Below are 13,357 nucleotides of genomic sequence, written 5' to 3' on the forward strand. Positions count from 1 at the left end.
TAATAAAATTACGTAGGTTTCAAGCGTACTGTTATATAACACATCATCTGTATATTGTATTGTGTTCACCACCCAAAATCAAGTCTCCTTCCCTCACCATTTATCCCCTTTACCCGCTTCTGCCTGTCCCTACCCTCCTTTCCCTCTGGTAATCCCCACACTGTGTTTATGAGTTTTTGGTTTTTTTTGCCTAATCCCTTCACCTTTTCACCCAGCCCTGCAACCCCCCTCCCCTCTGATACCCTTCAGTTCTTGACATGCACTCTTAAAGCTCATACACCTATCCCAACCCACTATTTATAGCTTCCCAGTCATCCAACAAAATAAAAAATAAAAAAAATCACTTGGCAAAAAAGGGAGACAGGGGTAAGGGAGAAAGAAAGACATTTTAATATCACTTACATTTTTATTGAATTTCCCCTTCTCTCACTTTGTCAGATTATGAGCATTGCAGCAACGGAGAGGGGTTATCACAGCACCTCTTGCAAATTCCAGGTTACAGGCAAATTGGTCAATGGAAAAATATGGGCCAACAAAGTAAGATCTCAGCTCCCCATAAGCTATTTGTCTATTCTTATTTTCTCTTTCCCCTTCTCTTAATGTTAGCTACTTTTATACAGAGAGGGATCATTGAGGCTGTGAGCACGAACTCACCAGTATCCTGTGAAGAACCATCAAGAATGACTTTTGTCATTCCAATCATTGGTTTAACATCACAGAAGTAAGACCTGTTTAGGGTGCAGACAAGTTACCATTCCACCTTAGTCTGTGACATGTCCCACACTCCCTAGGAACCAAGGGACCAAGCTTTTGCACAAGAAGCTTGGGAGTTGTGTTGGAAAAGCAGACTGTGACTTGGCTCAAGGGTCCACATACATGGAGGGGTCCACTTATCCATGCAGATGGCAGCAAGACAGGACACTTAGCCCATCATGATACTGCTAACCTCCCCACCACTGCTCCACAAGAACAGAGCTTTGGGTATTGCTTCATTAAAAACACAGTAACTGCAGTTTAAGAGCCATTGCATCCTCAGGGTCAGTTTATTATATCTCATCATACCACAAAGAATCACAGTTTAAGGCCATTTTTTCATGTATACTATGCAGTAAGCAAGATCTTGCCCATAGCTCCCCAACCAAGCCACTCCCAAGGGTGGACTGGGAATGTGATACCTGCAGACTCACCACAGAAGACTTGAATAAACATTTTCAATAGGGGTTCCAGCTAATCCCTTTGGTTTCCTCCCTAGAAAAGACTCACTCCATAGCAAAAGATGCTTGGAATACAGGTCACTGGAAACGACAAAAGAGGCAATAGCATTTTCCATACAATTGAAAGCAAATGGATCACTGGCTAGTCCTAGCATTTCTTCAGTATGATAAGCAGGAAGCCAGCCTTCTAATTTGGCTATCTGGGCACATAGCAATTGGCTAGGAGCCTGGACACTAAATTTCATGAGGATAAAGCTGAGGAGAGAATGGACATGCGTTCCTCTACATGGAGGTGTTTTGATTAACTTGCTTAATGGATTAAGATGCCTGCTGGGCACTGAGTTCCCATGATAAACTGAGCCTCCATGATAAATAGGTAGCAGCACATCTATAGGTTCTGGGACTGCAGTTAAGCGAACAGCTGCTCAACAGCTATAAGAATCTTTTGACTTTTATAACCTTCACAATCCCTTTGGGCTATGCTGATTTTACCTGTGTGAAATGCTCCAGTTCTGGATCTTCATGAAGGTAGACAGAAGGAAAACCACTCACTCTCCCCACTGCCTAACCACACAGGTTTCAGCAAGTAGAGATTAGAATCCATTTTGGCTTACCTAGAACACCAGGAGACACCCTGGGAGTTAGGACACAGCAATTCTTTGCACAAGAGAACCAGGAGACAGGTTCTGTCACATCCCTATGAAGTCTAATAAAACAAGAATCCCCCCAAATCTTTTTCTTCACTGCCTGTGGAATTCTAAAAATCAAGAACAGAAAGAAAGAAGCCAAATACAGGAGGGAGGGGAGTACAGAGATAAATCATGGGAAGAATATCCAATTCCTTGGCCTCTGAAAGGGCATTAGGCACACATAGTCCTCAGTAGTTATGTAGGATATTCTGTCCACCTTACGCGACTACATGAGGAAGAAGCGTGTTTTGACCATCTGAAATCCTCAGCCTATCATCAAAGTTTAAGATAGAGACTTTGGGGTTCTGGAGACTAGGATGTTTTAAATAGAGAAGAAATTTTCCAAAGCAAAGCAAAAAGTTGAAAAAGTGCTTCAAAGCCCCTGAGCATTTCCCATAGTTCCTTGCTTTAGAATGTACATCACATTCTAGGGCAAAGGTGGGAGGATGATCTGCTATCTGCTCCATTCTTTGTGTGTGATTTTGATGTCCCCTCATTATAGATTTCCTGGGTTTTGATGTAATCTGCAGGAAAGTCTCCTAAACCGGGAATGGGTCAAGAATGCTAAAGAGAGAGATGGGGAAATGTGATAAGGCTGAGTCACACCTGCATTGACTGACTCAGATGATCAGCTTTGGTAGTCACGGTTAGCTGATGCCTGTTTGAATCCCATCAGATTCTCGAATCCGGCTGTGTTAAACCATGTACTAAACAATACTTACAAGTCCCAGATTTCGACTTGTTCTCAAGGACTGTATTTATATACACTTGTATTCCCCCAAGGGCTTGGTTAAAGAATGATACTTGCTATATGACTGGATCCTAGATTTATATTACAGTTTCAAGAAGAGACAACCAGCATGTATAATGTTTTGTCCTCTAGACAGCAGAGGTCCTGGATCGATCATAGGACTTTTGTTTCTTCAAAATAAACTTATAATTTAACTACTTTTATACTGAAATAACTTTATGCCAGCAAAGTGATATATAACTTTTTAAATGCCCATACCGATATTTTATATTGCACTGACTTCATGCAAGCCAAAATAAAGACTAGCAAGTAAGTTCATTGCATAAAGTTTGTGACTTTTGCAAACCCTACACCACTACATAGTAACTGCAGTGCAAAAGCCTTCTGGTACTCTATGGGGTCCTAGGGTGAGACACTAGATGTACAGGAAAGGGTAGCAATGCACTTTATTTTACAGGACGAGTTACTTGGTCACCACAATTTCTTTCTTACTGCAGCTTGTACATGCTAAGTATAGTCCCCGCATATCCACATGGTTCTTTTATTCACCCCTTGCTATTCTTTAAAAAAGTAAAATGAAACCTTGGAACATTTCAAGGGCTTAAGGCTCTCAGATGCTGAGAGTGATCAAAGACAAGTTGAGACACGAAAACAAAACTTCACAAACAATAATAGTGCATACATCCTCCACTACACATATTAGCACAAACATACCACAGCTGATGATAAGATGCCCAAGAGAATCTGGACTGAGAATTCTTACCAATGAAAGGAGTGGTTTCACAATTAGAGATGTGCAAAAACACTTTCACAGGATTCTTTTCCATTGGGTTCTCAATCTTTCCCTATCATACCTGATGGCTACTAAAAAAAGACAAGCTGATCTTGGGCAGAATAAAGTCTAAAGTTCTTTTCACTGAAGCTTTGATTAACAGAAAAAAATAAAAATAAAAGAACTTTAACATGGTGATTTTCAGATGTGTTCTTTGGTCAAGCAGCATAAAGCTCTCTGAAAGAAGTCCCCTTACCTGATATGAAAACAGAGTCAGTAGAGACGGTGCCAGTTTGGCCAACAGATATGTGTTCAGAATTTCTTTAAAAGAAGGGAAGGTAATGGAAGGCAAGGGAGACTAAACCCCTGATGTCAGGTTAGAATTGTCTTAGGACATCAAGAATAAAGAGAACCAGCACTCAGAAGAGTGATATTTAAATGGGCCAACTTCTAAAAAGGGCAAGTTTATAACTTTAATCCTTATAGGAACATGACAAATTATTTCTGAGCAGAGGATTTACCAACATTTCCCTTTATCAGTTTAAATCCTAATCTGGACCTAGACCCAGGCAGAGGCCATCATAATTTTGAAAAGCAGATAGCATTAAGGAGCAAACCACAGACAGTCTGGTTCTGCAAGTGGTAATCAATTCTTCCAGCTGCCCCTGCCCCTCACCCAGCAGGACTGCACATCACTTCACGGAGCAGCTTTGAACACAGAATCATGAAGTGTGAGTCAGCTTCACCATGGAGGTCTGATCAGGGTGGGGTACGGGTGCCTTTAAAACAATTTAAGTGTTCTACGTAGGGGGTGGGGCATTAAGTTACAGCTTGGGGAGAATCCAGAAATTGGACATACCCTCAGACAGTGACCATCATGAAGAAATATTTGATGGTGAATGAAGAAATCTTTGTTCCATTCCAGTAAATGGAACAAGATCACGACTTGGGAGGCTCTAGACCAGGGGGAGTTACACAACGAGGGAGAATATCAACAGTGTTAACGTTTTCTGTTTTTCTTAAAAGGTTAAACTTAAGACTAAAAGCAGAACACTTTGGTTGATTACTTGACTGGTTAAATAAGGATTCCCAGGTTGGCAACCTCCGGGATCTGGAGTGGAAGTAAGTGGAAGGCACTTGCTCCCGAGGGAGGGGGGGCCAGGTGAGTCTTGAGGCTGTGATGCCGGCTGGCAGCTCTGGATGGGCCCAAGGCTGCAAGGCGGCTGGGGAAGGGCAACAGCCTGCGTGGTTAGCAGAGACAGGCGGGTCAGCGTGATTTCACAAATAGGATAGTTATAAAATAAAACATTTTTTAATGGACAAAAAAGCAAAGTGAGTCACCTTTTTCAAAAGGTGAAATGCAGCAAAGGAAGACGTGGAGCAGTTTTTCCTATTTACAAAATGCCATTTGGAGTGGAGGTGGCCACCGTCAGTAGTTGAGAAAATGTCTTTCACGTGAGACGGCCACAGAAGTGTGGTTCCTGGAACTGGCTCAGAAAGGCCACACACTGTCCTGGGTGAGGGAGAGTTTCCGTAAGGGAGCACCAAAAAGGCTCAGTCTTCTGTTTCTTCATATGTGGTCTCATCAAAGGGCCTGTCCAGCAGCGGCACCAACCGGTGACGGGAATACTTCAGCTGTAGTAGGTCCCCAACTTCATCTATCTCCTTGAGAGCCTGAAACGTAAGACAGAGCAGAGGTGGTCAGAGCCAGGGGCTGCAGGCGCGGCCAGTGCTTCCCATCCTCCGGTGGGACTGTTTGTATCCAGTGCGCTTACTCCAGCTGGACCACAGTGCAGCTATGCAAAGAGCTGCTTTCTGAGCAAGAACGTGGGGCTGACCATGAATAATGGGTTGTGAATAGCAGGTATTCAGGATAAAGGGTATAATTCACCACAGTATGTTATGCTTGGCAGGAAAAGAAACATGTGCCCTGGACTTGCCAGGCCGGCCACAATGTGTTCTCTCTCCTTTTATACTTCAGTGCTTACTCTTTCCAGTATCACGCTCCAGAAAACTGACGAGAAGTCTGCGCTGAGATGCCTCCCAGATGCAAGATGGAGAAAGTCCCCAAAGTGGACTGCTGCCCTGACTCAGGAAGAACAAGTGGAAACGTGAGGAGGAGACTGTGTGGGTGAGGAACGGGCTGCAGGTAAGGGAGGAACAGGGAAAGGACATAGCTCGATTTGAGATCCAGAAGCCCAATCTTGGGAGATTATCTCATCTTCCCATCAAAACTCTGCTCAGTATAATGTTCTTTCCTGTAAAATTAGCCCTTTATTTTTCAAAGAAAATAGGCTTCATATAAAACAATTCAAACAGTAAGGCAAGCTATAAAAGGCAAAGTCTTCCTGATTGCTACACTGGTTTACCTGGTAGCAGCAATCCACGTATGGTCTCTTATGTGTATTGAAGAAAAAAGCTCTTGAAATATGACATACATAGAGCAACATATGAATCAGAGTTCACAGAGTTAACCTTTCCAAAAAGCAGCACACACAGTCAAAATAGAGGATTCTAATATAAGAAAGGGATGTGTTCAGAATTTCTCAGAGAAAATTTTACTGCAAGGATAGGGAAACTCTAAGCCCCAGATATACCTCAGAGAAATTCAAGGAAGACAGCAAAATGTTTCAAATCCTAGATGCTAAGACTTTCTAATAAAAGAACCTGGCATAGGTCAAAGAATGCAATTTTCAATTCACGGTAGCTCTGCAGCCCTGTTACTCACTCCCCAGACCCGTGGACATTACCTAGTGGGTCTAATAACAAGCCTGGGGTGAATGCGCTTGGCTTCAGAGATGATGGCTCTATGACACCATCTCATAAGAAACAGCAAGGTGGGCAGTAGAAGCCCTGTAACTCTCTGCATTCCATCAAGCCATCTACATCTTCTGTCCACTTATGGTTATAACATGTAAAAATGTACACCTTCTACTTCAGAAGAGGGAATCAGTTCGTTATTAGTAAAAAGCCACACTTACCTATTCTTAAGTTTAACTTTTAAAAATCAGTGTTTGTAGAGAGGAAAAGCCCACTAATAGTATTCCTTATTTATTCCAGCATAAGATAAAACATTCTTCACTCCAAATGTGAAAAGATATAAAAAGCAAGTAAGAGCTGGATTTCAATGTGTTATCAGAACAGTGGTATCTTTGAGAAGAGGCTTAATTGAAAGCTCCATATGGAAACAATTTAAGGTTGAATTTTACCTGTGAGAACCCATTAGCCATTTATGCTCCTGACCTCTGATATAGAATTTGTAATTTAAAACAACACATGACTTACTAAGATCACAGAGTAAAGGACATTTATGAACTCAAACTTCAGAAGAACTTAATATTTTGTCATCAATTTAAAAAAGAAAATGAATAGAGACAGGAATAAACCCACAGTAGCCCAAAGGGATCTAGATAACAAAATTTCTCTGATCCCAAACCAAATATTTCAGATGAGTAAGTTTTATTTACATAAAAGGTAAAATTGTAACTAGAAACTGCCGGCTATTATGTGGGGTTACCTGGTTAGATTAGAAATAAGGAACCATTATAAGGACCACCATTTGTTAACAAATAGTCTACACCAGACCACTGGATCACAGGGTAAGATGGGTTCTTAGTTAAAAAAGTGTTAATTATAGGGTTGATTGTGGTCCTTTAATAAGAGTATTTTAGAACAGCTGGGCTCCTGAACCAATAGCACTGCCCTTCTTATTTTTAAAAATAACACTTTAGGAAACCAAGATGGCGGCATAGGTAAACACCGGAAATTGCTGCCTCCCACAACAACTTCAAACATACAATGAAAAGACAAAACGGACATCATCCAGAACTACAGGAAGGCTGGCTGAGTGGAAATTCTACAACTAGAAGGAAAGAGAAAAGCACACTGAGACCCAGAGGAGCTGCGGAAGTGCAGAGGTACGGAGGCTCGAGTGCGCGCAGAAAGGGGCTGGCACCTAAGGACGTGGCTGTCTTTTTGAAACGGGAGGGAGTCACAAGCTCCCGACTGCTCTGAACTTTGGTTCCGGGAAGTCTCTGGGGACCCAGGACTCATACGGGAAGAAACTGGACTGTCTGGCAGCAGGCAGAACTCAGAACTTGAGGGCGGCTTTCCCTCAGAGGTGCTTGCAGTAATTACCGGGACACTGAGACGCGGGGCCCCTTGGGGTAGGGCTGAGGATCAGCCATAGCTGCTTGCTCCGCCCTTTGATTCCCTGAGACCCCGCCCCACCCAGGCTGCAGCAGAGGCTTTCGCATATGAATGCCCTGGCCCTTTGCAACCTGAAAATTACCTAACAAATTGCAGCTGGGCCAGACAGACCCAGAACTTCCAAGAGAAGGCCAAGGCCCCACAGCAGTTTGCATTGCTTCACAGCTGGGCCTCATCTGGGCACCTCCAAACTCCAAAAAAGGAAGGGGAATCTGCAGTTCTCTTCGTAGCTCCTGCTGGGTAACCTCAGACAGAGGCTGAATTAGCACCTCCTTAGATCCAAGAGCCAGTGTACCCAGTGGCCAGAGTGGGAATATCCAGATTACAACTCCTCAGATCCATAAGGGACACACTCAGGGGGCAGACTCAGTGAGCACCAAAGCCCCATTAAAGCAAGTCTTGCCCCATAAGGGTGTCTTCAGCACAGAAGTTCTCCCACTGCAAACACAGCTGATTCTCACTGCCAATTGGCCTGGAGGTCAATTCCTCCCAGTGATCCTACAACAATCAAGGCATAACTACAACAAGACTGTGCACAAAGCCCACAAGTGGGTGCACCAAGAGTGTCCACCTCAGGTAACTGGGGAGGCTGAGCCACTGGGCCCTACAGGACACCTAGCACACAAAACCACTCTACCAACACAGGGAAGCATTAAAAATGCGGAGACAAAGAAACAGGTCACAAATGACAGAAATGGAGGAAAGCAAACGACTGGATATAGAGTTCAAAACCATGTTTATAAGGTTTTTCAAGAATTTTATGGAAACCGCCGATAAATTTAGTGAGACCCTGGAGGATATGAAAAAAGACCAACTAGAAATTAAGCATACACTGACTGAAATAAAGAATAATATACAGAGATCCAACAGCAGACAAGAGAATCCCAAGAATCAAGTCAAAGATTTGAAATACGAAGAAACAAAAAATACCCAACTGAAAAAGAAAAAAGAATCCAAAAATATGAAGATAGTGTAAGGAGCCTCTGGGACAACTTCAAGCATACCAACATCAGAATTATAGGGGTACCAGAAGAAGAGAGAGGGCAAGATATTGAAAACCTATTTGAAGAAATCATGACAGAAAACTTCCCCAACCTGGTGAAAGAAACAGACTTACAAGTCCAGGAAGCACACAGAACCCCAAACAAAAGGAATCCAGAGAGGACCACACCAAGACACATCATAATTAAAATGCCAAGAGCAAAAGACAAAGAGAGAATCTTAAAAGCAGCAAGAGGAAAAAAGTCAGTTACCTACAAGGGAGTACCCATATGACTGTCAGCTGATTTCTCAACACAAACCATGCAGGCCAGAAGAGAGTGGCAAGAAATATTCAAAGTGATGAATAGCAAGAACCTACAACCAGGATTACTTTATCCAGCAAAGCTATCATTCAGAACAGAAGGTCAGATAAAGAGCTTCACAGATAAGAAAAAGCTAGAGGTGTTCATCACCACCAAACCAGCATTATATGAAATGCTGAAAGGTATTCTTTAAGAAGAGGAAGAAGAAAAAGGAACTCTTACCACTTGCCACAGCATGGATGGAACTGGAGAGCATTATGCTAAGTGTAATAAGCCAGTCAGAGATGGATAAACACCACATGATCTCACTCATTTGTGGAATGAACAACAAACTGATGAACAAGGACTGATCCAGAGGCAGAGAGGCATTGATTGGACTGTTGGGCCTTGGAGGGAAGGTAGGGGAGGGTGGGGGTAAGGGGGAAAGATCAACCAAAGGACTTATATGTAAGCATATAGGCCGAACCAATGGACACGGACAATGGGGTGGGGTGGGGTGAGAGCGGGGGGGGGGGGGGGGGGGGGTAGGGGGTAACGTGGGGATAAGGACACATATATAATATTTTAATCAATAAAAAATATATTAAAAAAATAAAACAAAAAAAACACTTTAATGAGATACAATTCACATGCCACAAATTCACCTTTTGAAAGTGTACAAGTCAACGCTTTTAATATATTCAGAGTTGTACAACTTTCATCACTAATTATAAAGCATATCACCTCAAAAAAGAAACCTCATACTCCTATCAATCAATCCTCATTCCTCCCTCACTACTAGCCCTGATAACTACCAATAGATTTTCTTTCCTTTCTTAGTTTTAAAGAGTAATTTTTAAAAATCCTCAATATGTTTATTGATTTTAGAGAAAGGAAAGGGAGAGAGAAACAGAAAGAGAGAGAGAGAGAGAAACACTGTTCGGTTGCCTCCCATACATATCCTGATCAGGAATTGAACCTGCAACCTTTTTTTTTAGGTGTACGGGATGATGCTCAAAACTGAGTCACCTAGCCAGGAGCACCAATCTATTTTCTGACCCTACGAATTTAAAATATATATATATTTATTCATTTCAGAGAGGAAGGGAGAGATAGAAACATCAATGATAAGAGAGAATCATGGATTGACTGCCTCCTGCACGCCCCCCACCAGGGATCGAGCCCACAACCCGGGCATGTGCCTGATTGGAATCGAACCTGGGACCCTTCAGTCCGCAGGCCGACGCTCCATCCCTTGAGCCAAACCAGCTAGGGCTGACCCTAGGAATTTGCCTTTACAGGACGTTTTATGTAAATGTGGTCTGTTGTGTCTGGCTTCTTTCACTTAACATAATGCTTTCTAAGATCACCCATGCTGTGGGGGTCCGACTTTATCATTTTGCATGTGGTTATCCAATTGCCTGGCACCATCTGTTGAAGAGACTAGTCTTTCCCCATTGACTAGCTTTGGTTCCCTTGTTGAACATTAATTAGCCAGATGCCTGGGTTTATTCCTCTCAGTGCTATTCCACTGGTCTATAAGAACATCCGTATGCTAGAATCCCACTGTTTTGAATTACTATAGCTTTGTAGTAAGTTTTGAAATCAGGAAGTTTGAGTCCTCCAACTTCAATTTTCTTTTTTAATACTATTTTGGCTATCTGGGGACCCTATAGTTCCATATGAATATGAGGCTCTGCTTTAAACTTTCTGCAAAAAAAGCCATTGGGATTTTGATAGGGATTGCACAATGGATTTATGGATCTTGCTGTACTGCCTACCATCTTAACAATATTAAATCTTCCAATCCACAAACTCAGGATGTCTTTCCATTTACTTAAATCTTCTTTCAGCAATGTTTGAATGCTATCATAAATGTGCCTGGTACTGTGTTAGGTCTTGGGATAGAGAATGGGCAAAATAGACTTAGCTCCTATCCTCAAGATTTATCTAATGGAGAGTATTTCCATAAACAATGAAAGGTGTGAATAATTCCCTAAGGAGAAATCTTTTCTTTTTAAAATATATTTCTTTATTGATTTCAAAGAGGAAGGGAGAGGGAGAGAGAGATAGAAGCATCAATTATGAGAGAGAATCATTGATCGGCTGCCTCTTGCACACCCCCTACAGGGAATTGAGCCTGCAACCCGGGCATGTGCCCTTTGCCGGAATCGAACCTGGGGCCCTTCAGTCCACAGGCTGATGCTCTAGTCACTGAGCCAAAATGGCTAGAGAGCTAAGGAGAAATATTAAGATTCCAAGGAAACATCAAGCAAGAGGGTTTGGGAATAGCCTTGAGCCAGTTTCCTTTAAGTGGAGATATGAAGAATGAGTAGGAATTAGCAGGGAAAAGATAAGAGAAGGCTCAAGAAAGAAAATCCTACAGACAAAAAAAACAAACAAGATCGTTTTGAGTAGAAACATAGAGTAGAAAGAGAACTGTATAGTTAGTTGTAGAGGCCATAAAGAGGGAGGGCATGGCACAAGATGAAGTCAAAAAATTCCCCAAAGTCCCCATGATCACACAGGGTCTGGTGGGTGATGCTAATGGTTTTTCTTTGTTATTTTTTGGTAAACAGCAATGTTTTAAGTAGCATTGTATATTCCCTCCTCTATTTTACTGGTAAATATCTTAGGTGCTCAAAGAACGTCACGATCAACAAATAATTTCATCTGATAATCAGGCCCTCTTAGTATAAGGTATTTTATACCAAGGTTAAAGTGTCTACTTACAGTATCAAGAATTTCTTTGGTATGAGCTGCTGACAGGCAAAACCTGGCTCTGGACTCAATAATTGGGGTGGCAGGAAATCCCACCACAACTACTCCGATGTTCCGCTTCAGCATCTCCCGTCCAAAGGCGCTAACGAAGGGAAAGCAAGGAAAAGAAACCAGGAAGAGTCATAAAGCATACAGTACAGAGGTCCTGCAGGGCTGAATGAGCTAAACTCCTGAGTGAGAGGCGCTGGACACTTCTATGAGGAATTTCCTCTTCAAGTTAACATGGACAGTTCACAAAGACGTTTTTTACTCAGTCCAAAAGTGGTTGTCTCCCAAATGGTTTTCTTCACAAAGGTGAAGAAGACAGTTGGCAGAGACCAGTTTTTAATAGGGCTTGCCTAAAGTAATTTGCAATTTTGGCCTTAAAGTGTCCCAGACATGTAACAGTGGTTCAGAGGCTTCAAAATGAACTAGAGTTTAAAAACTGGCTCTTGAAATGTTAGGCTTGGCAGTTTAGAAGACTCTTAAGATTATAAGGACGCAGAGGATCTGTTGTTCCATGGACTTCTGCTCGTAAAATGGCCTGGTAGCACTAACTCCCCAACACTAGGCATTTCTTTGACTGAGGTGGGCATCAATCTGCCTCTGGAATTCAGGGTTTCCTTTGGTGTTTGTGAGGCCAGCACATCCCCAGGCTCCAGCTGTGTGAGTACCCAGCTCTCATTAACCCCCAACCCCAAGGCACCCTGGTGGCATGTGACTTTGCTCCACTTCTGTATCTTGTCTAAATAACATAATACTAACTCTCATGTAAATTGTTATATTTACTAAATTATGTTCTTTGTCTTTTCCTCTTTTTGACTTACCAATCCTTTTTGTATTTTCCCCTTAGTTGTTTAAAGTGTTTTTTTGAAAATAAAAAGAATCCCACACATTTTAGTTACATTAGCAACTAATTACATTAGCGCCAGCCAGTCCCCACTCCCTCTAGTACCAGTACAGTCTTCGATGTACTTCCTTTGTGGCAGCAAGGGCCTGAGTGCCTGCATCTTCAGCTCATGTTCCCAAACTATCTAGTGATTTATTCCAATTCTGCTTCACTCTCTCCAAGTCTTAATTATGATGTACACAGTCAGCTTTACTAGGGCAAAATAGACACAGTCCTCTCTAAAGAAAGGGTTCTAGATTCAGTCAGTCCTCCAGACTGAATAACTCTTCCAGTTTATTCATGAAAATTCCATTTCAAGAATGAGGAAAATTCTACACCTCTGCCTGGCTCATTTCCACCACTGCTTCTGAAGGCCTTAAGGCCAACTGCCCATATGACTTCCTGTTGAAAACTGAACTCTTTTTGCCTCAGTAAGCACCCCTGCCCAATTTTCCCCTCATTATTATCATAGGAATCACCATGTTTCTAGGTTCCCTGATTGAATTTTCCCTCCTATTCATTTTAATAAACATTACTGAGGGGCCTCTGAATGCCAGGGCCTGCGGTGGGAACTGGGGATTCAAAGATGAATAAAATACTTGCTCCTTTAATGACTTCAATTAAACCTTATCCAATTTTATATCTAAGAACCAGTCAAAACTCACAAATCTGAATTATTTTCCATCTCTGGAACAATTTTGCATGTAATTACTTTGCAAATAAGTGTATTGGTTCATTTCATATTTGCTTTTCAAATGTCTTCTGGTTTTGTTATACACTGGAAGCCATT

At 42.1% G+C, this 13,357-nt stretch overlaps 1 protein-coding gene across 8 annotated transcripts in view; it reads right to left on the reverse strand.

Moving 5' to 3' along the window:
* Positions 1 to 1,013: 1,013 nt before the first annotated feature.
* SPTLC2 (serine palmitoyltransferase long chain base subunit 2) overlaps positions 1,014 to 13,357 on the reverse strand; it is a 92,437-nt gene continuing 80,093 nt past the window's right edge. For 5 of the 8 annotated variants that reach the window (XM_036314199.1, XM_036314170.1, XM_036314189.1 and 2 more), the window contains exons 11-13: positions 11,652 to 11,781; positions 5,415 to 5,569; positions 4,717 to 5,100 (exon numbers count right to left, since the gene is read on the reverse strand). In XM_036314199.1, coding sequence (XP_036170092.1) covers positions 5,426 to 5,569; positions 11,652 to 11,781 — 274 coding nt within the window. In that variant the 3' untranslated portion in view covers positions 4,717 to 5,100; positions 5,415 to 5,425. Of the gene's footprint in view, positions 4,668 to 4,716; positions 5,101 to 5,414; positions 5,685 to 11,651; positions 11,782 to 13,357 lie in introns of those variants that run through there. The other 3 variants (XR_004968339.1, XM_036314183.1, XM_036314215.1) reach the window with 3 other exon arrangements.

Source organism: Myotis myotis, unplaced genomic scaffold, assembly GCF_014108235.1.
Source record: "Myotis myotis isolate mMyoMyo1 unplaced genomic scaffold, mMyoMyo1.p scaffold_m19_p_1, whole genome shotgun sequence".
NCBI classification, from domain to species: domain Eukaryota; kingdom Metazoa; phylum Chordata; class Mammalia; order Chiroptera; family Vespertilionidae; genus Myotis; species Myotis myotis.